The sequence below is a fragment of the Haliaeetus albicilla genome, chromosome 19 (genome assembly GCF_947461875.1).
Source record: "Haliaeetus albicilla chromosome 19, bHalAlb1.1, whole genome shotgun sequence".
NCBI lineage: Eukaryota > Metazoa > Chordata > Aves > Accipitriformes > Accipitridae > Haliaeetus > Haliaeetus albicilla.
Window position 1 is genome coordinate 7,538,741 of NC_091501.1, and position 23,647 is coordinate 7,562,387.

The 23,647-nt window shown below is 42.4% G+C and overlaps 1 protein-coding gene across 3 annotated transcripts in view; it reads right to left on the reverse strand.

The window, feature by feature from the left end:
• Window positions 1-23,647, reverse strand: part of TBXAS1 (thromboxane A synthase 1) — a 242,626-nt gene that overhangs the window by 155,593 nt on the left and 63,386 nt on the right. For all 3 annotated transcript variants that reach the window (XM_069807488.1, XM_069807487.1, XM_069807485.1), the window contains one exon: window positions 20,233-20,326. In XM_069807488.1, the coding sequence (XP_069663589.1) occupies window positions 20,233-20,326 (94 nt within the window). The remainder of the gene's footprint in view (window positions 1-20,232; window positions 20,327-23,647) is intronic.

Below are 23,647 nucleotides of genomic sequence, written 5' to 3' on the forward strand. Positions count from 1 at the left end.
TCACTCTCCTCTGCCTGGGTGTGCCTGCATTACAAAAGCAAGACATGTTTTGGACCTTTTTCAGCCTTTTCTTGAGACATTTACAGTTTAAAACAGTCAGGTTTCCAAGAGGGAATTAAGAAAAGCACATCATCCTTTCTGGTATTTGCTGTCTCTCCCCATTAACCAGGTTAATGGCTGATTCTAATAGGCTGGTAACTGAAGAGTCGGCGGGAGGGAGGGGAAGCCAAGCAAGTAAATACACAGTTGTGAGCCTGACCTCAATAGCATGCAAGATTTCCCAGTGCATGGAACACACACAGTCCTCAGATTTTCTCACAAACCCCACCATATGTTTTTAACATTTGAGTCGTAAGCACCAGCACTGCTTAAGTGGCATGGCTGGACAGAGCAGCTGCAGCCAGTTAACAGTCCCGCAGGGACCACTTCTGGCCCATCGGTAACAACCTGGCACCCTGCTTCAGAGCAAATACCTAAAGGAAAGAGAGTCAGAGGAATGGGAAATGGGATACACTGTGTGTTATCTTTCTTTGGGAAGGTAACACATTTTCTAGGTGAGGGAACAGTGGAAGATGTACACAAGCTTCAGTAATGCATTTGGTCTGGTGGCAGGCAAACAGTCATCACACCCAAAGGGATGAAGATAATGATAAAAATTGAGAGACAGTAAACACGAAAGCTGTAGGGAAATGAGTATGGACTGAGTTGAATGAAAAAGTACAGGCATGAAAGCAGGAAACCTATAGATTTCTCAAGGGTCAGGCTTAGGACAAACCTTGTTCAATGTTTTGAGGGCTGACTTGGGCACAAAAAGCAGACAGACTTCGGTGAAGTATGTTCATGGTTCTGGGTTGAAAGACAGATTCTTTCCTCAGCAGGCAGAGTAATTGAGATTGTCATATCAGAAGAACTGGATGACCTAAAGAACCTGAACAACTGCAACAGAGGAGAGTCTTTAGTTGAAAGCAAAGCTTCACACCCTTAGAGGGACTATGTTGACTCCAAGAATTTCTGTAGTAGTAGATTATTGTTTGAAATTAAGAGAGGGGAAAAACCTGTATGGACACATCAACCACAGGATAATGATGATCAACAATTATGATGGAAGCTACAAATGTAGAATATCTGGGATATGCTTTCTCTGGAATGATACATGGAAATCTGATGAGCCACGTTCAAAAGGAATGAATTAAAAATGGAATGAGTGGAGAAAAGGGTTACAAGGATCCTCAGGGAACAGAAGGCCTGTCTTACAAGTCGTAATTAGGAGAGTTCATTTTAGTAAACCAAAGGTTCATTTTAGCAGACCAAAGGGAGGAGACATGCTTGCTGTCTATAAATGTACTGGGAGTAATCATCAGGGAGGGAATAATATTTATTTAATATAAAGGCCTACATTACTAAAAGATCAAATGCGTATAAACTGGCCATGGATAAGTGTTGCTAGAAATTAAATGAAAGTTATTGACTATCAAAGTAGTAAGATTCTAGAACAGCCTCCCAGTCAGAATAGTGGGGGCAAGAACCTCAAGGAGGTTTTTGAGGCACAGGAGATAAGACATGGATACTTAGAAAAAAATGGAGTGTAGGATGAATAACCCAGCCCATCTATGCCAGCCCCTCAAGGTGATACACAGCCACTTCCAGAATAAGAGAGATTCTTCTCATGGAAAAGATTTACTGCACTTTCATACATGCACGCTGCATTCACACTTCTAGTTGATTCACCTTAACTTTCCAAAGCATTCCCACATAGTTATGGCCTCATACGTTAATTCGGCATACTGCAATGAGATTCTCACTTTCTTTTTGTCTTTCTCTTTTCAATCTCATTTCACTTTACAAACTTCATTTCCACAACATCTCTGGGATGGTAAGTGCCCATCTGTCACAGGTGGGGAGTTGGAAGTACACGAGATTAAGCAATTTGCCAAATGCCACACAAGAAGTCAATGGTAGCACCAGAGACAAGTTGCAGGTTTCTCAGTCATCCTTCTTGGTATCTTACAAAACCATTCCTTCTCTACCACAGAAACACAGACAGTATATGAAATAGGAATATCAACAAATTCAATCTATTTCTGAGCTTTCAGACATACCACATGCCTGAGGCTTTGGAGAAAGGCAAGAGGAAAACAACCCTACATACACGGTTAACTTTAAAATGCTTTAAATAGAGGGAGGGTTTCCTCCTCACCCAACTGTTAGCTTAAGATTCAATTACTTTTATCGTAATATGCATAGCTACAAAGGTAATTAGTCATAAAATTATCTGCACCCTCAACTTATTCCAGCTGCTGTATTTGACTCCCTGATTCTTGCAATGATGAATTCTCCAGACTGATTACACTGGCTAAAATAATATTTCTTTTTATCTATTTGGAAGTTGCCTGCCATTAGCTTAGACCCTGTTTATATCTGCTGTAGAGCTATAATTGCAACCATACTATTTTTATTAGGACTATTGTCTAGATAACACTTAAACCTGCTAGGCCCTTATTTTACTTAATACTAAATGTCACAGAAGACACCTCTTCAGGCTTCTAGGAACCTTTATCAAAAACAGAAAACATGTCATTATGAAGACATATACAAAGAGAAATACAATTTGTGCAATGTGTGTTCATGAAAGGCTCCATATGAGGTCTTGCAGACTCACTGCAATTTCTGATCCTGTGCTAAATATATATTTATAACAAGTCAAGAAACTAGAAAAAAAGAGAAAGGAATGATGGATTTTTTTTTTGTTACTAGAGTATGTAATTTCCACTAAATCTCTTCTAAGTTGTCGTCTTTCCAAACTGAGTGTAATTCTCTCCTACACAATCTCTTCTTGTATGTAATTCCACTGGATCGCTAACCATCTTTGTTGTCTTTCTTAATATTACTACATCCTCGAATTACAACAGGAAAACAGAGAATTACAGTGCTCTCTATAGGAGGGAATTCATTGTACAATAGAAGACCGTTGCAACGTGTATTTTCACTGTGTGCTCAATGTCTCTCAGATGGATTAGCATAAGCATTCAGCACATCTTACTAATGGTGAATGAATTTTATTAGTTTCCTTTGCTGGCCTCCCTTAAGGGAAGCAAAGCAGTAATTGTGTAATTTAAAGAAATGGAAACAACTTCTTGTAGGACAGACAGACATGCTAGCTAAATCTAAGGAAAACAAACATTTTGGGAATACTCTGACAACACAGCACTGGTTTAGGAGGCAAAAAATTGGCATTTGGAGAAACGAACGTTGACTTCTTTCCCAAGAAGGGAGACGGGCACTCTTTTTCTCCAAGAAGTTTCTCCATTTCTGAAGAGTCTCCCCCTCCTTCTCAGATCCATCAACAGCAGATTCCTTCAGATTATAAAAATATCATTTTTAAGGATAAAAGATATGAACCAATCCCATTGTGCAATAGTCTCTCTTAGGTACCATAGAGTGCAAACAGACTTTGAAATAAGTACTGGAAAAATTACATGTCCACATGCAAACCTTGCATCTTCACCTGCAGAATTAGGATTACAGAGGTTAAGCTTTCTCTTCTGATGCAAACTCTGGGCTATCTCATTTTGCTTTAACTCACTTGTGCCTAAGTGGATACTATTTAGACAGGCTGGTTTCAAGAATACCCCAGCTTTAGGAAGCAACATTACTTAGTCAATGGGTGATAACATCTTGGCCTCCTCAGAGACATTTCCCTTGTATAGTGCTAGGGGCTCTACCATTGCTTATGAACTGATTATGAAATCAATGCCACTTAATTATCAGTGACCACCAGGTTTGAAACATACATCTGAAAGAACTAAAGGTTATCACAAACTCCATCTGTGTTCAGTTCCCAAATTTTGATCTTTTATTGCGATGACACTAAGACACAAAACAGTACCCAAATCAAAGCACTAGGCTGCACGCAGAGTACTCCATCAAGGGAAGAGACCTGGAAAGAGCATTACATGTGACTGACATTAATCACGCCACTTAATGCATTACTGAAAGATACTAGGACTATTTCTGTATTTTAACATAGCAGGACAAGCCCAGCTTCCTCTTGTCTAATTCCCACCTTGTATGGATGCAGGCTCTCAAGCATGAAAGGAGAAAAATGTCCTTACAGATTGTACTGGCCTCTGATGCAGAACAGAGCATGCTGCTATCTGTACCATGGACAGGCCAGGCATAGGCATGACAGGTCCCTTTTTACTACCATCTATCACATGGCACCTCTGTAAAAGCCACAAGGTTAAGGGCAGACAAGCCAGCTTGACACACGCAAGCCTTGAGGTGAGCCCATACATTCAGCAGGGCATGAGGAGGCACGCGGCTGCTGAGCTACAAGCATCTTCACCCTAGCCATGTGAACGAACACTCGGTGTGATTCATCCTGCTCCCAGACCAATAGTCCAACAGGTAGGACGGACCTACCCCTAAACCCATAAGGACAGACACGTGTTGTAATATCTCATGCAGAACAGTATTTTTATCCCTTCGAGAACAAGACAAGCTGCAGACCCAACAGCCGTATCACACCAGGCAGTTGACTCTTCACCTATCTTAAAATAATTATTCCAACAAAATCTCCTTGTTTTCATAAAGTAAGTTACTCTTCATGTTCTGTCCTGAAGCCAAACACTGTTTAAGACCCAAGCGACCCATGAAGTAGCTGGTAGGATCCAAGCATGGAAAACAGACACACTAGAAAGCCGTATCAGGCCTCCCAGGAACAAGGGATTAGGAAGAGACAGACAGAAACACGCAGTGCCAACCCCTGTGTGGGCTGGAAAGCGGGCTGGGAGAGCAGTAGGAGCTGAGATAGCACAAGGAAACTAAACAGGAGGCTGCAGTGGAATAAGAATTTGGGACAGCTCTAGGGATCAGCAAGGCCACTGGCCAGCACACAGGGCGAGCACAGGGCGTGCAGAGCAGAAGCACAGTCACAGCTTCAACTGTGACATTACAATAGACAGAGGAGCTTGGTTTTGGAGGTGGGGATTGAACTGGCTTGTGTCAGCCATTCATTTCTGTTTCTAGATCATCACTCAGGGCTGGATTCTGCAGCAGCATCAGAAAAAGAACCTTGTCAATCCATCTGAGCTTTTTTTTTTTTTTTTTTAAATGATGCCACACACCTGCAAACACCAGATATTTTCCAGAGGAATCAATGTATTTAGCTGCCTTTTCATAACTGCATTCATCTGCACCCAGAAAAGGCAAGAGGGGTTTGGCACCCTCATTCAGTACAACAGCTATACAGAACTAGATGCTTTGGCACAAGGCACGAAGTCGAGATCAACCACTGCTCCTCCCTGTCCCTGTGAATCAACCACATTCCTAGGGGACTGGGCCACTGGCAGAAAGTAACTACTGCCTGGGACAGAAAACAACTCTTCCATCACACCCTCCCCATAAAGTAACAAGCTGGAGGGACTCTAGAGGAAAACAATTGCATGGGGACAACAGCACAATCAAGCTCCTTATGAAGAGATCATCTCAAACGGAAAACCGTCAGCGCTTGCACTGTACTGCATTTCTTATGTATACGGTACCAAAGTGCCACCACCTACAGAGTCGAGGGTTTGCACATTCCTGGCTCCAAGACAGTCACATATTGTAAATAGTAGTTCCAAAGCAGGGGCTGCCTCCTGGGCGTCCTCAAAGAAAAGGGGACCCCTGTCTGGTAAATGGTAAGAAATCAAACTATGGGTCATTTGAAGGACAAATTCTGTCCAGAAGTAAGAATCAAAATAATATGAATCACTGTTAAGAAGTGGTGCTAAAAGTTTAACCTGTCTGACATCAGTGTTTGTCCCACAGGAAAGGGGCCGGAGGAGTGACCATTGGAGAACGTGGCATCCACTCACGCCCTGGGAAGTAAAGGGGCATCCCACCGTACCACTGGGGATAGTACGGGGCACCCTATGAAAGCCACGGATAATCTCCTGGTGCAAGATCTGACAGCAGCCTACTCTCTGCTGGCTGATCTCTAAACCCAGCCCTTGCGCAGCAGCTACACCAGGAACCGGTGGCATGACCAGAAGGTAAATGGACTCCTGATCCACTGCCAGGTCCCTGAGGGCTTTCGTAGAGACAGGACAGTTTAGGGGCTGCTTAAACTTCAGGGATTGAACTGGTTTTTTTTCTGACCACTCTAAAAACTTGGCCTCTCCATCATACATTTGGGTCAACACCTCTTTTTAATTCAAGATCAAAATTACAGGGTTGATCTGGAAGTAAAAATAAAAGCAAGACCCAGATGAAGAATGTATATATCTATTCCTCTGACTCTCCTGCTAAAATTTCAAGCTAAAAATGTTAGACACACACCCCCCTACTTATATGTAAGAATATACATATATTTATTCATAACAACCTCAGGTTATTTATATGACAATGCGGGTTGCACAAGAGAATCAGGTCCTCCAAAATACAGGCAAATATCTCAGCTCCTGTGGAACAGGTCATTGCTAGAGGATGATAGATGAAATTCAATTAAAGGAACAGCTTTGAAGCACGTTTTTAGAGCAGAGTTCCCCTCTCCCGCAAATCCTTAACACAGTAGCTGGACATTTAGTTTTGTTACATGCCAAAATCTTTGTGCCTCGTAAAGAAAGATGCAGGAGAAGGAATGTTAATGGCCTCTTTTTACAGTAGCCAGTTGTCAGAGGAGGTGGGAGAAAACAAACCACATAGAAAACAATTGCCAATTTGTGGTCTTGACCATTTAAAAATGGATCCCAAAATAGTCTGCTAAATTGTTTCACCCGGAGCAAAATTACCCATGAATACATATGCATGCACACAAAAACAGCATCTCTTGACGCAGTGCTGATGGTGACTGCAGTCAAGGAAGAAGCATTATTGCATTCCATATTGTGAAAAGATTACAATGCAGTGATTATTCTGAAAGGTTTTCACAAAGCACAATTATTAAGCTAGCATTATCCCATTATTGTTTGTTGCTATGGAGATAATATAATCAATATATTTTCTGGATTGATTTTTTTAATACTACTAGCACATTGCACAATATAGCAAGATTTAACTCAATGCATTAACTGATTTTAGTTTATGATTGGCAAAGTCTTGAGGCAATAGATTGCAATCCATCTCACGCCTATTATTCTATCAAGACACTTAATGTCAAAATCTCTGCTGCAAAAGCAAGTTTTCCTTGTTGAAAGTAAGAAAAATGATAACAAATTTCTCTGAAGAGAGGCAATCTTTTAAGCATGAATTTAACACTTATTCCTATTTTTTTCTATGCCAAACGAAAATTACCAGACTACAGAATTAGTAGAAAAGCAAGTTGTGTTTGAACTCTCGACTTAAGATGCTTATTTATTCCAGTGGGGATGTTTTGAGGCATTATCCTCCTCCATGTAATGCAAACTTTTCCTGCAGCAACAGGAAGCTCCGAGAAGGTGGCAGCAATAGCGGTGCTGCGCCAGGGCCCGTTAAATGCGAAGGCAGTTTGCAGCCTCGCCACAACCTGTTTCTGCACAAGCTTGGAGTCACTCGCTACCTGCTTCCATGCCCAGCAAAGACAGCGGGCACTCGGCCATTGGTCTCAATGGGTGGTGAAGCAAAACTGTTATTGCCACAGCCCTTAGTTTCTTTGCCCGTAAAACTACAAGAACACTTCCTTTCTTCCAGGTCTGCCTCTGCAGATGATAAGCTTTTAGCAAATCAAGTGACTGCTCCTGTTGGGACAGTGGTAAGTCTGCACAAACCCAAGTCTCAGATCTTTGTAAGACAGTGATATAATATATTAAGAGGCTTCAATTCTGACACTGTTGTTTCAGCCCATTACCTCTCCTAGGAAGAGACGGGCTCGTCATTGTGCAAGGTCTCAAAGCCTTTTAACATATATTTGCCATAATTGTCCATAGAAGGATTTTAACAGGTTTTCCCCTCCCATATGGCCATACAGTGGTAAACTGCCTTCGCCTCAGTCCCAGAGGTGACCATATTTTGCCAGCATGGTTTACACTCAGGCCAAAATTTACAAGCGCAGCATGCTAGACTTTGCATAAGTAAATAAAAGAAAAGGAGTTATAGCAACATTTGAAAGTAATAATGCCTGTTAACTCCAGTGAGAATCATATGGTTAGGCTTTTAGGTGCCACTGTGTGGCTTTAGCTGCCTTGGGTTGGACACCAGTATATAAGCATTTTTGCTACAAAGTGTACAACTGCTTGCATGAGAAATTATTAATCAAAGTATCACAGTAATTCCACCTTCTCCCTTCCCTAAAGGCACCAGATTGGGTGGTCTTGTCTTTCTATGTGAAGTGGGCTGGGGCCCAGTAATGCAACTTTTGGACTGGCTGGAGGGGATCCATCAGGGATGATCATTCACATATTAAATATGTTGCCTATGCAACACATCTGGCCCTTCTGGCCCAGGGGATAAGTAATAGAGTTAGGAATGCACGTTCACAACCCACCCCCTCTAAGATTGCTGCGCTGCCACTAACCCAAGCAGAGCTAGGGCTGGTTTATAAGCCACCTCTGCCCTCCTTGCTCCACATGGCATGGATCATTCTCTTCCGCCGCATTTCTCCGTGATGCCACTTTTTATCAAAATGGCTCTGAATTGCTATGTTGCCATGTGCCATGGTGTATAAAATAAGTACGTACATAGGGCTGCTTGCCTTCCCACCTTGTTTACTTTTATTTTATAAAGGATTTTTCTGCTGGACGGGGCTTAGACAAGTAGGTATGATACTCATTCAAACAGGCTACTGTCACCTGTGCAGCCTTAAAGGACACCATCTGCTAGTTCATCAGCACAGTTTCAAATATGAAGAAAATATTCAAATATGAAGAAAAACTTCATTTTTTTCAAACCACTGATTGCATACTGTCCATCACAGTACCTTATCATGCAACAGGCCAGAAATTCTGCAAAAATAAAAACTCATTTAGCTGCGGTCAGTCAGGGGATATCAATTTTGGTAACAAGAATGACACAATTACATTCCTAAGCAATTGGTCTCAATAACAGACAGACAGCACCTCTGGTAAATTGGCTGCAGGCCTGATTTTACCACTCTTATTCATACCGAGTACAGCTACCAGTGAGATCCCCTTTATTTCAGTGCTAGAGGACTAAGATACTACTTAGCAAAAGTAAAGTAATCAGTGTCCTGCTGCAAAGGTTGAGGCTAATCACACTTTGCTTAGTTACATTCTGTAATTGCTGCGTATCTTCTTCTAGCCAAAGATTATGATTTTCTTTCTTTCTTTTTTTTTTAAATTAATCAAGTCATTAAAAAAAAAGTTATTATTACTCCACAACACAGAGATTGAACTTTGCTGCTGGAGATTGAGCTCACATGTAGCAGAGAGTCATGCAGCAGCGAGAGGCATGGGACAGAAGCATCCATCAAGGGGAAATCCTGTCCCTGCACAGCAGGACTTCTCCTGGAGCTCAGCTTGCCAGCCTGGCTATCCCTGGCCAGTACATTTACCCAGGCTGCTACAGAAAGATACTGGAGTCCTACAGCCTCACCTCCTGACTTTTCCTCACGTGTACAACACAGCCTTAGTGGGAACTGAGAAAGGACAGCCCTTAGGCTCTCACAAACCTCCTTTTCTACTCCCACTGCAGCTAGATATAATTTAACCTGAAGCACTTTGCCCGTAATTATGTGAAAAGGTGGATTCGAGACAGGAGGTTGGAGGGGAAGCCGGCACCACGCGTTGCAGAGCTCCCTTTGCCGGCTCCGCAGCAGAGCTGCGCTCTGGGAGATGGGAGCTGTTCAAATGTTTTGACAGAACGCGCCGATTCCTCGGGAATGTTTTTATTCTAGTCGATGTGCCAATTCTGCACAGATTTCCAGTGGAAAGCAGGCAGACAGTCTGGGTCTGCTGAAATAAAACTACTTCACCCAGAAAGAAGAAAAAGTTGTGTTTTCAGACTATTTTTACTCAATTTGTGCTTGTATTTGTTTTAGTCAGTTTGTTGGATTGTTTTCAATTTTACCTGGAGACTCCATTTTCTAGCAGGCTCTAAGGACAGGCTAAAAAGCACCAAAACACTGCAGAAAATTAAACTCAAGTAAGAGACCTCAGAGGACTTTTGAGATATAGGCTTGTAAGTAAACAGAGCACAGAGATAAACAGGGAAACCCCAAAAAACTTTACACTAAATTAATGACGTCCTAACTAGAGCTGCTTAGTCTGGTTCTGCAAGAACCCAAACACCTCCATTTTTGCATTTGCGGTTGTCTTTCAAAAGCTTTCTTTTCTCCTTTTGCCTTAGGGAGTTATTTATAGGGCTATTATAATTTGAGGTCTGGTCTTCTCATGGCAGGTCCTCCATCCAGGAAATGAAATAGCATTAGAAAATGAAATCTTGCATTTATGAGGTCTTCGAGATGGCTCCCTGGGGCATTGGGGAAAAAAAAGGTAGCGAAAAATATAAACACAAATATAACTACAAGATACTTGCATGGTCCCTAATTCTATCTGTCATGAACTATATGAGACTCTTTATTAAAATAGAGAACCCTGGTATAAGGTCACCAACCGTAGCTTTTTTTCTCAAAGCTCTCCCATTTCCCCCTTGTGCGTGATCAAGCACCTTTTCCACCCCACCTTGGCTGCAAGGTGCTCCTGTCCAAGACTGTCCTCAGATGCGGAACACAAAGAAGGATAACTCAGATGCCACCCTTGCTCTGGCTGCCTTGCCACACACTTTTCACACATTATATGTTGCAGCGTATGAAATGATCAAGGTAGATTTGTTCATCCCTTTGCAAGCCGTAACCTTTGCAAAAATCATGTATCAATCACTCATTTCTTGTTCATACCTCTTTGTACTTCTTTCCTAGGCTACCATCTAGAGTCACAAGGTGCCTTATCCTATCCAGGGCTTGCTCTTTCCCCTCAGTATATCGACATAACAGCAAACAGAGGCAAATCAGTGAAGATTTTACCTGAATATTCAGATTCTACCTGAATATTTAAAATTGCACCACTGCAACTGTCCAAAGAACATTTCACTTTTCCCTCTCCCTTAATAGAAGTCATCTAAAATACATGTTGTCCTGGCTTTGGCCGGGATAGAGTTAATTTTCTTTCTAGTAGCTGGTATAGTGTTATGTTTTGGATTCAGTACCAGAAGAATGTTGATAACACACTGATGTTTTCAGTTGTTGCCAAGTAGTGTTTAGACTAAGTCAAGGAGTTTTCAGCCTCTCGTGCCCAGCCAGCAAGAAGGCTGGAGGGGCACAAGGAGTTGGGAGGGGACACAGCCAGGGCAGCTGATCCAAACTGGCCAAAGGGATATTCCATACCATGGGACATCATGCTCAGCATATAAAGCTGGGGCAAGAAGAAGGAAGGGGGGGACATTTGGAATGATGGTGTTTGTCTTCCCAAATAACTGTTACGCATGATGGAGCCCTGCTTTCCTGGAGATGGCTGAACACCTGCCTGCCCATGGAAGTGGTGAATGAATTCCTTGTTTTGCCTTGCTTGCATGCGCAGCTTTTGCTTTACCTATTAAACTGTCTTTATCTCAGCCCACGAGTTTTCTCACTTTTACCCTTCTGATTCTCTCCCCACCCCACTGTGAGGACAGCGAGCAAGAAGCTGCACAGTGCTTAGCTGCCGGCTGGGGTTAAACCACGACAATGTAATATTTAAAAATTACAAAATGGAAGCAGGAAAAAAAAAAAGGTTAATAACAAAGAACCAAAATGAAAAGTTTACAAGGACAACCCAAGACTGTATCATCTGTTTCACTGCATTACTTGGTGAAAACAGAAAGAAAACCCAGCAATTTGCAATACATGTTTTTAAAGCACACAGGTTTGTTTAGACTTCCTGTTGAATAACTTTTTTCTTTTTTCTTTCCTTAAAAAAACAAACAAACAAAAACCCCAAACACACAACCAAAAAAACCCAAAACAAACCACAACTAAAACACACACACTCCCCCCCCGCCCCAAAGAAAACAACCACAAAAAAACCCCAGTCAGTTCTCAGATAAACCTGATTAGAATCCAGCTCTGGTTGATTCTGGTTTCCCATTATCATCTACACTTAGACACGTGCTGAGGCCTCTGAGGACGCGGACAATTAGATTAACTTTTGATCTTTATACCTCTCCGATAAGATTGGTCCTTTCTTACACTTCCATGTCTTTCTAGGCAACTTGCATTTCTGGATCAAATTACATAAATATTTAACCAAAAAAAAGAGCGCTCCAGAAAATAATGTTTCACTTAGTTCTGACAAATTAAGAGAAACCCAAGCACACAATGGCTGCTTTGCATCTGTCCCACATCTGCAGCTACTGAAGTCCTCACAGCCTTGCCCCAGTGCCCATCCTGCAAACCCACCCTGCCCTTTCCAGTACTGCATCCCTTTGACTATGGGCCATGACTAAGACCCAATTTCACACTCAGTCCCTCTTAGGGAAAATTATATTCCATCTCTACGTCCTGCCTGGGGAGGGGAGCGGAGGAAGAAGGCAGCAGAGGGTCATGAGTTTTACATCCAGATAAAGCTACCAGGAGATGATGCCACCTAAGGTGCACCGTAGGCAGCCAGAAGACAGTACACAATGAATATCAGGGATCTAATGGCACATATTTGAATAGGCAGTTCTCCAAAGCCTTCTATTACTCATTTTAATGTAAAGCCTTGCAGAAACTGAGCCTGAATAGCTGCAGTGGTTAAGAGCCACAGCAGCTGTACCTTCCTACTCTCAGAAACGGTGGGGGAAGTATCTTGCTTGCCACCCTTTCAGGATGACTTGGTGTACAGAAGGCCAGCTTCTTATTTGAAGAGACGTGTCATGCTGTAAACATTTCTAGCAGAGCTTGGGTTAGCAGCACTTGTAAGAAAACCCTAATGAAAATAAATTGTTATGTATTTACCCATATGCTGAGGAGCATATGGCTAATGCATTTAGACACTGCTAATGAAGTTAAGACTCAGCTAAATTTGTTGGCTCATGGATAACAACTGTTCTCAACAGCCAATCCGAGCCTGCTATAATTTTAGCATTACAACTGATACCTGGCCATTATTAGACGTACTGATCCTGCTGACATGGAAGAACTGGTTTTCTGAATATGGATTTCTTCACATCGCAATAAGAAGGTGAGCAGGATATGATGCCACTAGACTCCAGATTTACAGGTAGTGTGAGCAAGTTACAACTTCATTTAAAACAACAGAGGCTGCTCTTATTCATTGCAGCCCTGAGTCTATTGCTTTCCCTTTTTAATTTCAAGGACTGAAACATTTTTAGTCCAGTCCCATTCTCTCCAGGCCAGTACCACACTGACGTGACTACAGCCAAAACTGAACAGCAGACAATCACACCTAAGAAATATTCCTGCTTTTTTTTAAGTCCATGTGTAGAAGCCCATTAAGTTTACTACAACAGCTACAGGAGTCCTCCTATTCAGTCACATCACTATTGCGCTGCTCCTCAAGGTGAAGGTTCCTACTTCTTGTGCATGATCACAGGGATCCTGCAGTCCCAGGTAAATTCCAGTCTAAGTGATTACACTGCGTCTATCTGTATGCTACTACCATTGCAACTATACATTATCTTCATTCTCTTAACCCAGCTACTTTGTAGCATGGCTGGTTTGTGCTCACTGTTACTACATATCATGCCAGAGCTGGCTTTAATTTAGCAGTACATGCTGTTTAAAGGCTACACAGCAAATTCCAGAAGGTTATGTGATGAACATGCAAACATACTCTCCAAAAGACGCAACACATGGCAAACTTCCCCTACACCACTCTCACGAGCCAGGTGTCGCTTTAATGATGCAGACCTCTGCTCTGATGGATCTTGGGTAGTCATTTCTCAGTTGCCACCAAAAACCCATCAAAGATCAATGGTTTTGGTCAAGGACAGAATGGAACAGCAGAGAAGTGTCCTCCGGCACTATTAACTTGGAGACCCACCTTACTCGGACACCTTCATTTATAGACCAGAGCTCAGGCCTGGCATTAATTTACAGCCCCACTCACTCTGCAACTATTCCCAAATAATTTAATCTCCCTCCAGCCTTCAAGTGGCCCAGTCCATTAAAGACAGCAGTGATACCAGCCTCCCCAAATCTACCAGAGAAAGCGCCCAGAGAAATTGTTCAAAGTGTTTCACCATAACCTGATGAAAAAGCAGACTTATCTATTCCAGAACACCATCTACATCATTTTGCAGGTGAGTAAAAAGAGGCCCCAAGGGAAACAAAAGAAAGAGATTTGTTTACCCAGAAAATAAGAAAGCTTTGCCCTGGTCAGACTTGCCCAAAATCACACTGGTAGTCTGGGGAAAGCCAGGAGCATGATCAGATAGTCCCTCTTCTCACTCGCTGTGCTGCCATGGAGCACGTCATCCCCGTTCCACTTAACAGGTAACACCCTTCACATAGAGCTACCAATTGCCTCAGCCATTGCCTCTTCTCCTCATGCAGCGTTTAATAAAGTATGCCAAAAGGAACCACCAAAACATGGCTTAAAGAATACTAAAACGATGATGCTGTTCATCAGTGAGGTCTGCATCTCCTTCTAGGGGCCACTGCTGACGTCTACGGGAAACACTCACCCAGCCCTGCACAGCAAATAGATGTGGGAGCTGGTCTAGGCAGAAGTCATACAGTCAACACACCACTCCTTGGAATAAGGTACCCGTTTCTTCCCTCACATGACAAACAGTATAGTCCAAAAGAGCAGAAGCATCTGTCATGACCACTACACCTTCACCGCTTGGGTCACCATTATTCACCAGCAAAGCAGCAATGATTCACCCCCCTTCTGTCACATAAAATTTGCCAGTTGCTTTGTATATCTTACTACTGTCTCCAGCTTCCATAAACATTATTTAAAGTTGACATCACATTCGGGGATGCCTTGCAAACACAGCTATCAGAAACATTGAGTGCAAAAAAGCCGATAACACCGTGCCTCTATAAAAGGGTTTGAGGTGTACGCACTGCTCCCCCAGAGGCAGGGTCACACTGCTGAGATCCCAACAAGCTCAGGGAGAAGCTGGGGTGAGCCATGGCACAGCTCTGCCCAACGCTGTTCTGAAAAACCAAAAGTCCAGCTCTCACTGAAGGGTGCGAATAGCATCTACTTAAGTAGGAGACAGCTAATTGCAATGTCTTGATTTCCTGCATTAGGTTCCCACAAACAGATACCCTGACAAAGTCAGTGCAGTATCTGACAACGCTAACATCTGATCAAAGGAGGTAGCAGAGTATCAGCTGAAGCTAGGAAAATACACGTATTTGAAGGGGAGAGAGACTGGCTTTATAGACGTATGAATATACACATAAAAACACATCTAACCCCAGGTTTTCTGTCATGTTGCAGACTGTGACATGGCTAGGTTTAGATCTACGCCACATGTATTCATGTCACATGAAATGCATCATACACAAGCCTCCCAATAAAGGGGGGTTCCCAGGATGTAAGAGAAGACCTGAGACACCTCGTGAGGTCTGTTCAGGCAGTCAGCAGTCCACGGCAGATGCGCACAGAAGACTGGGGGATGTAAAGCCAGGTTGGCTGGTGATGCCCCGTCCAACCTCTCTGGTTCCACGCAGATAGCTATCAAGTGGCAAAACACACACTCCCTATCCCATTCCCCTCTGGTTTATCTGCGCAAAGCAACACAAAACCATATGCAGGCTTTCACTGTCAGTGTAAGCCATATTATTCTTGTAATTAAATCCAGGTCCACAGCCTATTTGAGAGCTCCTCTTCTTCCCTCCCCACCCCACCCCCCCAGCCCTTTGCTCCCCTCACCATTTGCCTCTCTCCAACCTTGTTTGGGTTTACATGCTGTGTCATTAAATTCCAGAACAGTAAACGCTGCAGCCTCTCTCTCCAAGTACTGACATGCTGCTTTCTCGGCTGAAAATTAGACATGGGGTTAATTTCATTCCTGCAAGGACTCTGCCTTTTATTTTTCTTTGCGTCCAACTGAAAGGATGTTTTTGGCAGATGCTTAGTGGAAAAAGATTATGTTTGCTCTCTGCTTCCTCCCTACACTCCCCCCTTCTCCACTCTCACCCATCAGCCATAAAACAACACAGTCCAGCCAGATCCCAAACTGAAAGCAAGACAAAGCACCCACACAGCCCCCACTCCCATTCAGCAGAAATGGGCCGCTCCAGGGTAGCCCAGGATCTACAAGTAGGCCAGACAGAAATAAACAGAGTAAACAAAGAGTATCCTGTCCAAGCAGAGAAGGACTAAAGAGCGTGATGTCTTTCATTAAAATGCAAGGCAGGGATACAAGCACACAGCCAGTCAAAAGCATCACTGGAGCTTGCTAGGAGTAATAGGAGAAAAGCAACACATGATCGTGCCATTATAAGGACCCAAAGCACATCACTCGACTGTACACGGGGCACAACTGCATATCCCGCCTACCGAGCGCCAAACCAAGGCAGCCAACCACACATCGACCACCACCCCAAAACACCAGAGACGCCAGCCCCAAGGCTGCAGCAGCACAGTGCTGCTCTCCGGAAGGCTGAGTGGGGAGCAGTGCACACAGGTAGAGTACCAGGCGACCAGAGCCATGCAAATGTCAGAGCCGATGACATTTAAAAAACAGCATAGCTGCCTTTTTAGAAAAGGGATGGGAAAGGGGGAGAAAAGCACGGCACAGCCATAGCAACAGGTCAAGTGTTTGCCGCGGTTCTTTGGGAGGAAGGGTAACGCGGCGCGTGTGCCTTCTCAGTTTTCAGAGCATTTGTCACGTAATAAAATCATTAGCCTGGGAATTAATAGGAGAGTTTTGTTTAGTTTTTCTGCAACCTGCTGCTCTGAAGCCCATGCAGATCCATGTGTGAAAGTCCATGCTGTGTATACCCTTGTGTCTCCCATTGCATGGCTATCGCAAACAAACCTCATGTTTTTCCACAGACTGGTAGGAAAAATGCAGTATGTGGGGAGGTGGGGCAACAGTCAGGAGTTTCTAGCAAAACAGCGGTCTGTCTGCTGCAAGTCTGCTCCATTATTGGGAAAATTGAACATGCTGCTGTTTTTTAAACAGCCTAATCATATTTACTATTACATCAGACTTACCCACCACAAATTGTTCTCATGCAACAGAAGAATTTTTAATCTAATATCTTTGACTCAGATAATTTCCCAGCTGCAGAACTGCAATAATTTCCTATCTTCTCATTTTTGAGATAAGCCGATTAACTTGGATATGTTTTAGTTTCAGGGTGCGATTATCTCCCTTTATTGTACTTGAGAGAGAAGGGGTGACTTACAGTAAAATAACTTTGTTTTCCCGAAGTCAGCTCTTAAAGTCTGCTTCTCTGTGATGGAGATAAGTCTTTCCTGTTGCATTTCCCTTAGCCCCTTAACTTTCAGCACTTCCTCTTCCTCTCTCAAAGACACTATATTAACAGCAACTCATATTTTACTCAAAGAAAATACACTGTTCAAGAAATCACTGAAATAACTCTTTCAAAAAATCTCATGGAGAAGACATTTTCTTGTTTAAAATACATTTGAAAGTTTATTAAAAACCCCACAACCCAGCACTATTGGCCAAATTCTGCTTGCATTGTTCATTTGTTTTCAGGCACACTTACAGAAGAAGAAAAGCAGAAAAAGGATGATAAGGCCTGATGCTCTGTTCACATATACAGTGGAGCAAAACAGGAACCTCTACTCACTTCAGCAGAACCGATTTACAACCAAGTAAGGGAGAAGACAAGCAAATCCTTGAATTTATGCCATTACAAATTGAAAAATACTGCTTACTCCCACAATTCTGTTGAGAGCTTTTGATATTTAATGTTTTTTCCTAAATCCCCAGGACCTAGATTTACTTGATTATGTCAAAGGGACTCCCTCACCTTAAGTTTCTAGCAGTCATATTCTAGGAGGCAAGCCTGAAACCATGAGATGAGGACACTTTTTGGACTGGAAGGCTCTGTACGTTGAAGTGTTTTGACTTCCCTTTCTTTTCTTGGTCTCACAGTTGCACAGGGCTTTTCAAGCTGTGTTGATTTGCAGACCAAATTCAACACTGGAAACATATGAATTACATACATGCGGATTCCCATATTCATTCCTGTTAGTCACCATTCATGAATTCCTCTGAAATAAACATTCATGGGTTGAAAACCGCTAGTCTGATGATTTAGTGGGAGGGCGGCTCGTGCATCTTCCCTGCACATCGGCAATACCAAGAAGGAGCTGGCCTATTTAAAAGGGAGACTCTCTAAAAAACCAGTTCCGTGAAAAGACATGGTTGCATAAACATGCAAGTGCAAGAACTTCTTAACACTATAGATGTAGCAACAGAACAAACAATGTTTTGCTACTTCCTATTAAAAAAAAAGAAAATAACCCCAGCCCCTAAACACCGTGCTCGTGCACAGCTGTGCCACTCGCAGCTAAGCCCCTAAAACCACCCCTGACCTCAGGAAGGTGATGGGCAATCTCTGGTTCTCCCCTGCTGGGGAAGAGAAAGTGGAAGCTGTCCTCTAGTGACTGCAGTGAGAGCACTTGCGTCCCTGAAAACACTTTCGTAGAGAACAGCCTACAGCATAAAAGCAGCCCTCCTATTACTGGCACGTTGCTATGGGCACTATTTCTAAGAAAGCAGCCTCAGGAGCAGATCTAGAAAACATGGCAAAATATATGAGGGAAGAAAGAAAAATTACTAAGAGCCTGGACTCATCCCTGCCTGTTCCTACCAGCAGCAATAGGACTATAAAGAAGATGGACAGTGAAATGCTGTAGCGCTGGACATACAGCCTGGTGGGGCTTGTGGTTTTGCATTACTCGGCTCTGTTTCAAAACCCTGTTTGGAATTATTATTTCTTGGTACTCCAAGATACAATTTCTAAGCTACCTTTAATTTATTCTTTTCCTAAAACTTAGTAAAATCAAGTTTATCTTTTCTTCATTAGCCTGCTTTAAGTGAATTTAATGAATGCAATTCTGGTAATGAAATTTGCCTAACAGATCATAGGTAACAGTTTGTAAAACTTCCCATTTGTACACTGGTGCAGGGCAAGCCTATCTACAACGTATCAAAGTAACTGAGTCTCTAGGCACCTTTTCCTACAGCAAGTGTTAGCAGGTGACTAATGATAACTGGATTTTGTCGCCAAAGAGCTACAGAATGAGTAGCTTCATGCCATCCAGCTGAATTGAAACCAGAAGAGTGAGGGTGAACTGGTCTGTATTCCACACCACCAGCACCCCCTGTATGTTAAAGTCACCCTGTCAACTCCAGTTCAAATTAATCAAGAGCAAATCAAGTCTACCTTTTATGCTATTTTCTAAATGAAATCAGATCTACATGTAAAACTCATATTTAAATGGGTTTTACCTAATAATGAGTCAGATATTGACAGAACAATCACCATGAAGACTAAGGTAAGAGGCACTATATTCTCATTAATAATTCAAATCTCAGCATGGATATTGATAACCATGCACTTAAAAGAGGAAATTGGGCAGCAGCTGGAGTTAGCCCAGATTTCCTGAAAAAGTTGCTGGACTGCAACAGAGACACACTAGAGAGATTTTACTGTAAGATTCAACCAGAGAAATTGCAGCTCCTCATTATTAAGAGATCTTGGACCCTCAGAACCATTACTGAAATTGAGCAAGAAACAAAAATACAGCATTAGCAGACTAATGAAAGGGCATGGGTGAGAAAAATAAGGGAACAAAATCTGGAGGCAGAATCCCAATACTTCCCCTTCCTCCCTCCTCCCAGTCCGAATATTAGGGGGACAGAGCAGCAGCATTCAGTGGTACCTAATTCCAGTTACTGCTTAGGAGCAAGCAACATTACAAGCTTTAAAATAAATTTGTACAATCAGCAAAAGCACAAACAAACAGAGAGGTCGTAGGAGCCAAAACCACTCAGAACAAACCAGTTGGGGCTAGTTAATATAATCTGCTCTATTCACATAACTAAGTTTGTTTCACTGAGGGCATGAACTTTCTTGGAAAAGCTCAAGTAATTAACTGCAGGAGCTTACACATTTTCTTTCCCTCAAGTTTATTTTACCCTGAAATTAAAGCTGCTTGCAAACAACTGCTTCTACCAATTCACTCAAAAAGCTGAATTTTGCTTGCTCTTTCCAGAGGCAGATGCTTGAAGAGACTGTACCATTGAAGTGTAGGATTCCCTTCAATTCCTCTTACCTTCTGTCCACTCTTCCCAACACTTTGGATAGATACAAAGAAACCCGTATCTTACCTCACTGAAAAAGAGCAGGTTTCCAATGAACGGAAGAGGTGGAGGATGCCGGATCCCTACTTTGCTTAGTTTGGAGAATGCAGACGTGGAGTACCTGGAACAAATAAGGTAGTAAGTTAATTTTGGATCTTGTCATGATAGAATTTACCATAGTAATTACTTCTGATGACTTCCCTGGATTCAGAGAGGGAGAAGGTGCTTTCTGTGTTGGCCAAACAGTACTGCCAATGTGGTGACATTGCTTAGCAGCTCCTCTGGTCACAGAAATAAACACAATACTCTGGTGCTTCAGAGAGGGCAAAAGAATGAAGGGACTCAAACATAGGCCTGCAAATTGAGCAGTGGAAAGAGAGCTGCTCCTCTTCCCACAGAGGGTGTTGTAAGTCAGAAGTGACTCTTCAAAGCTACATGAGGTTACAAATGAGATCAAAACAGGCATTTGGGGTTTGACTACTGTGGCACAGCTGGGAAAGGAACAAGACAGATCTTCAGGCTATTATTTTCTTCTTCTTCCATCACCGCTACCTATACAGATCACAGAACAAGAATTCAAACTAGTCTCAGTTGTGCATGAGCCAAGACACTGTCAGTAAGTTCAAGTCAAGCCTAGTATTTGGGCCAGATATGCTGATTAAGTGATTTTGCAACTGCCAGTCAGCAAATTAAACAAATATAAAAAATAGAGGGAAACAAAACCCAGACAGAAAAGCTTAATGCATCCCTTGTTTCAGATGAAACTGTGGCATGTTGACAGGGACAATACTGGGAAAAAAAAAAGAAAAAGGAAAAACCCAACCCTGAAGTCGTCTTTTTTTCCTCCCCTCCCCCTTTCTTAATACAAACAATGGATTTAAGTCAGTGAACTTCAATTAGTGAAATCTGAAAGAGCAGGAGCTAACAGCAGCAGCTTTGATTAACCAAAGACAGTAATACTGAATACTATCATGCTGAACACTATCACTAGAAGGACCAGGGCAAAAGATCTTTAAGATTAATAAAGTCTATGTCTATATTAATACCTTAGCTCAGAGCAATAGTATAGTTTCAAAGCTCTCCCTCTGCGTGATGGTTCTGTGTCTGGGGCAGTTTTGGCACATGCAACCACACTTTTTTGAGAGGAAACTGAACTTGAAGCTCTCCTCCAATCTTTCATCTCTTACCAGGGCAGGTCTGAACTAATAAGCAGTCCTTCAGCTTTGAACCCCAAGTGCAGTGAGACTGTTTAGTCCTGGGGAGCAAATTAAATCTAGCCCAAAATAAAAACTGTGAACTGCATATAGGGTAGGGGTCACAATATCAACTGCTTTAGTCTATCAAGTCTGCAAGTCATCTGAATGGCAGAGAGAGACAGCAGAAGCAATGCTCTCGGATCCCAGTGGGCTGACTCCTTCAATGCCAGTGTACAGCCTTGGACCTCTTCTCCTTCAGGTCCAATAATTGGCGCATGCCTCATTTGAAACGCCCTCCATGATGCAGGCAGGAATATTCTGATTTAACCTAATGGGCAAACAGCACACAATTCTTGGGGGTCAGGGAGGAGGCGGGAGAGAAAAGAAGACTTGGTGTCAGAAAATGGTCCCTTCCTCCAGCAGGAGGAAAAGGAAAGGAAAGAATGGTGTTGTGAAATGAAATATATAAAATTAAGATAATTAAATCTCACATGACCAGCAAAGCAGAATGGGACTTAAGTATCGAGTTAGTAGCTTTTTGTACTTCTGTTTCCTGAGATGCTTTCCTGCAGCACAGTACCTGTTCTCTTAATGGGTTTTCTTTTGTGAAGATATTTTACAAAAATCATAATCAGAAGATAGAGATTTGGTAATTTTTAAATAGCAACAATGTTTTTATGGGGCAGTACAAACCTTCACAAACACAAACCCTCTCAACAGAAACAATGTGTCTTCAGTCTATGCAAGGGCACTATTGCCGTATGACAGGGTATTGTGGAGTAAAGGCACAGAAGTCAACGTTTATTACACATTTTATACATATTATTGACTTTTGGGTTACTTAACAGCTTTAAAAAAAAAAAGTTTTTCCTTATTGAAACACCTAATACTCTTGGGGGAAAAAATGTTTTAACTTCAAAATGACAAAACAGCCTACACGATACATTTTCTTCCCCAAAGAGGATTTTTTGCTGTTGCTTGAAATCTTCCTGAAGTGTCTTTGTGTCATAGCAAAGTCTTCATCTTCAGCGTGTAAACAGTGGAAAAGATTAAAATCTCTCTCAATAGAAACTCGTCACTTTTGTGGCATTTTATCCTGGATGTTTTCACTGTAAAATACATGGCAGATCACAAAACACCAGGCTGGTCTACAGTTAACTGCTAATTTTACTGCAGACTGGACACTGTAGACTCCTGGTCTTCACGCACTGCAAAGTGAAAAGTGACTGCAACAGGGCCTTACACTACACAAAGTAAACACTGTGATCACTAAATATTTAAAAAGGAACAAAACTAATGGGTACAGTGCACCCAGTTTCACAAGGCAAGAAACACACAGACTCTGAAGTCTATTTATGCTTAGATGAGCAGTTCATCTTTGTCAGCTTCTGAACATTACTGGCAGCTCCACACAGCTGAGGATTTGCTTTCCTTTTTCCCCTCCTAACACGGTTTTCTCTGCTGCTTTTTATTCAGTTACATTTGAAGTAGGTTTTCAAAAGGTAAGGAAACATGGTTTACAATGAGATGGGAAACAGAAGCACTGTAGTCAAGCTACACACTGAAACAAAACAACGAAAGGGTAGGGCCAGAAGAAAAAAAAAAAAAGAAATCTTATCAATAAAAACATCTAGCTCTACCCTATGATTTCACAACATTTCTGGTATCGTTGAAGTATCCGTAGTTTTGCAGAAGAGAAAATAGTATGCAAGTGCTTAAAGACTGACGGCGCTGCATGCACAATGAAGGAAGATGTAACACTGCACAGGTAACCTTGACTTTGACCATTTCTAATGTAACAGCTTACTTTCTGCAACCTTAAATATTAAGAGCTTTTTTTTTTTCCCCTACCTCTGCAATATTTCAGCTCATTCCCACCATTTCGGGTGGGGGAGAGAAAGGAAGGAGTGGCTTGCAGGCTTCTTAAGAAAAAAAAATTGTCCTGTGTAACACACAACGAACACCAGCAATACATGAATCTGACAGCTTCATGGCACAAACCTTTGCCTTTTCAGCCAGAAGCAACCAATAACTCCATCAGGCTAATTTATGTGATTCGGCTACTCAGCACACCCATGACACACACTTGGCCAGTAACTCAGAGAGCTGTGCGAGAAGCACACTGGGAAAACGGTGGCTGGGTTTTGTTGATGGGAAGGGGAGGTGGGCTAGAAGCTGGAAGAGTGCAAACAGACAGGGTTGCCTTGTAGGCAGTCACAAGACATTTGTCTGGAGAAGCTGTACAT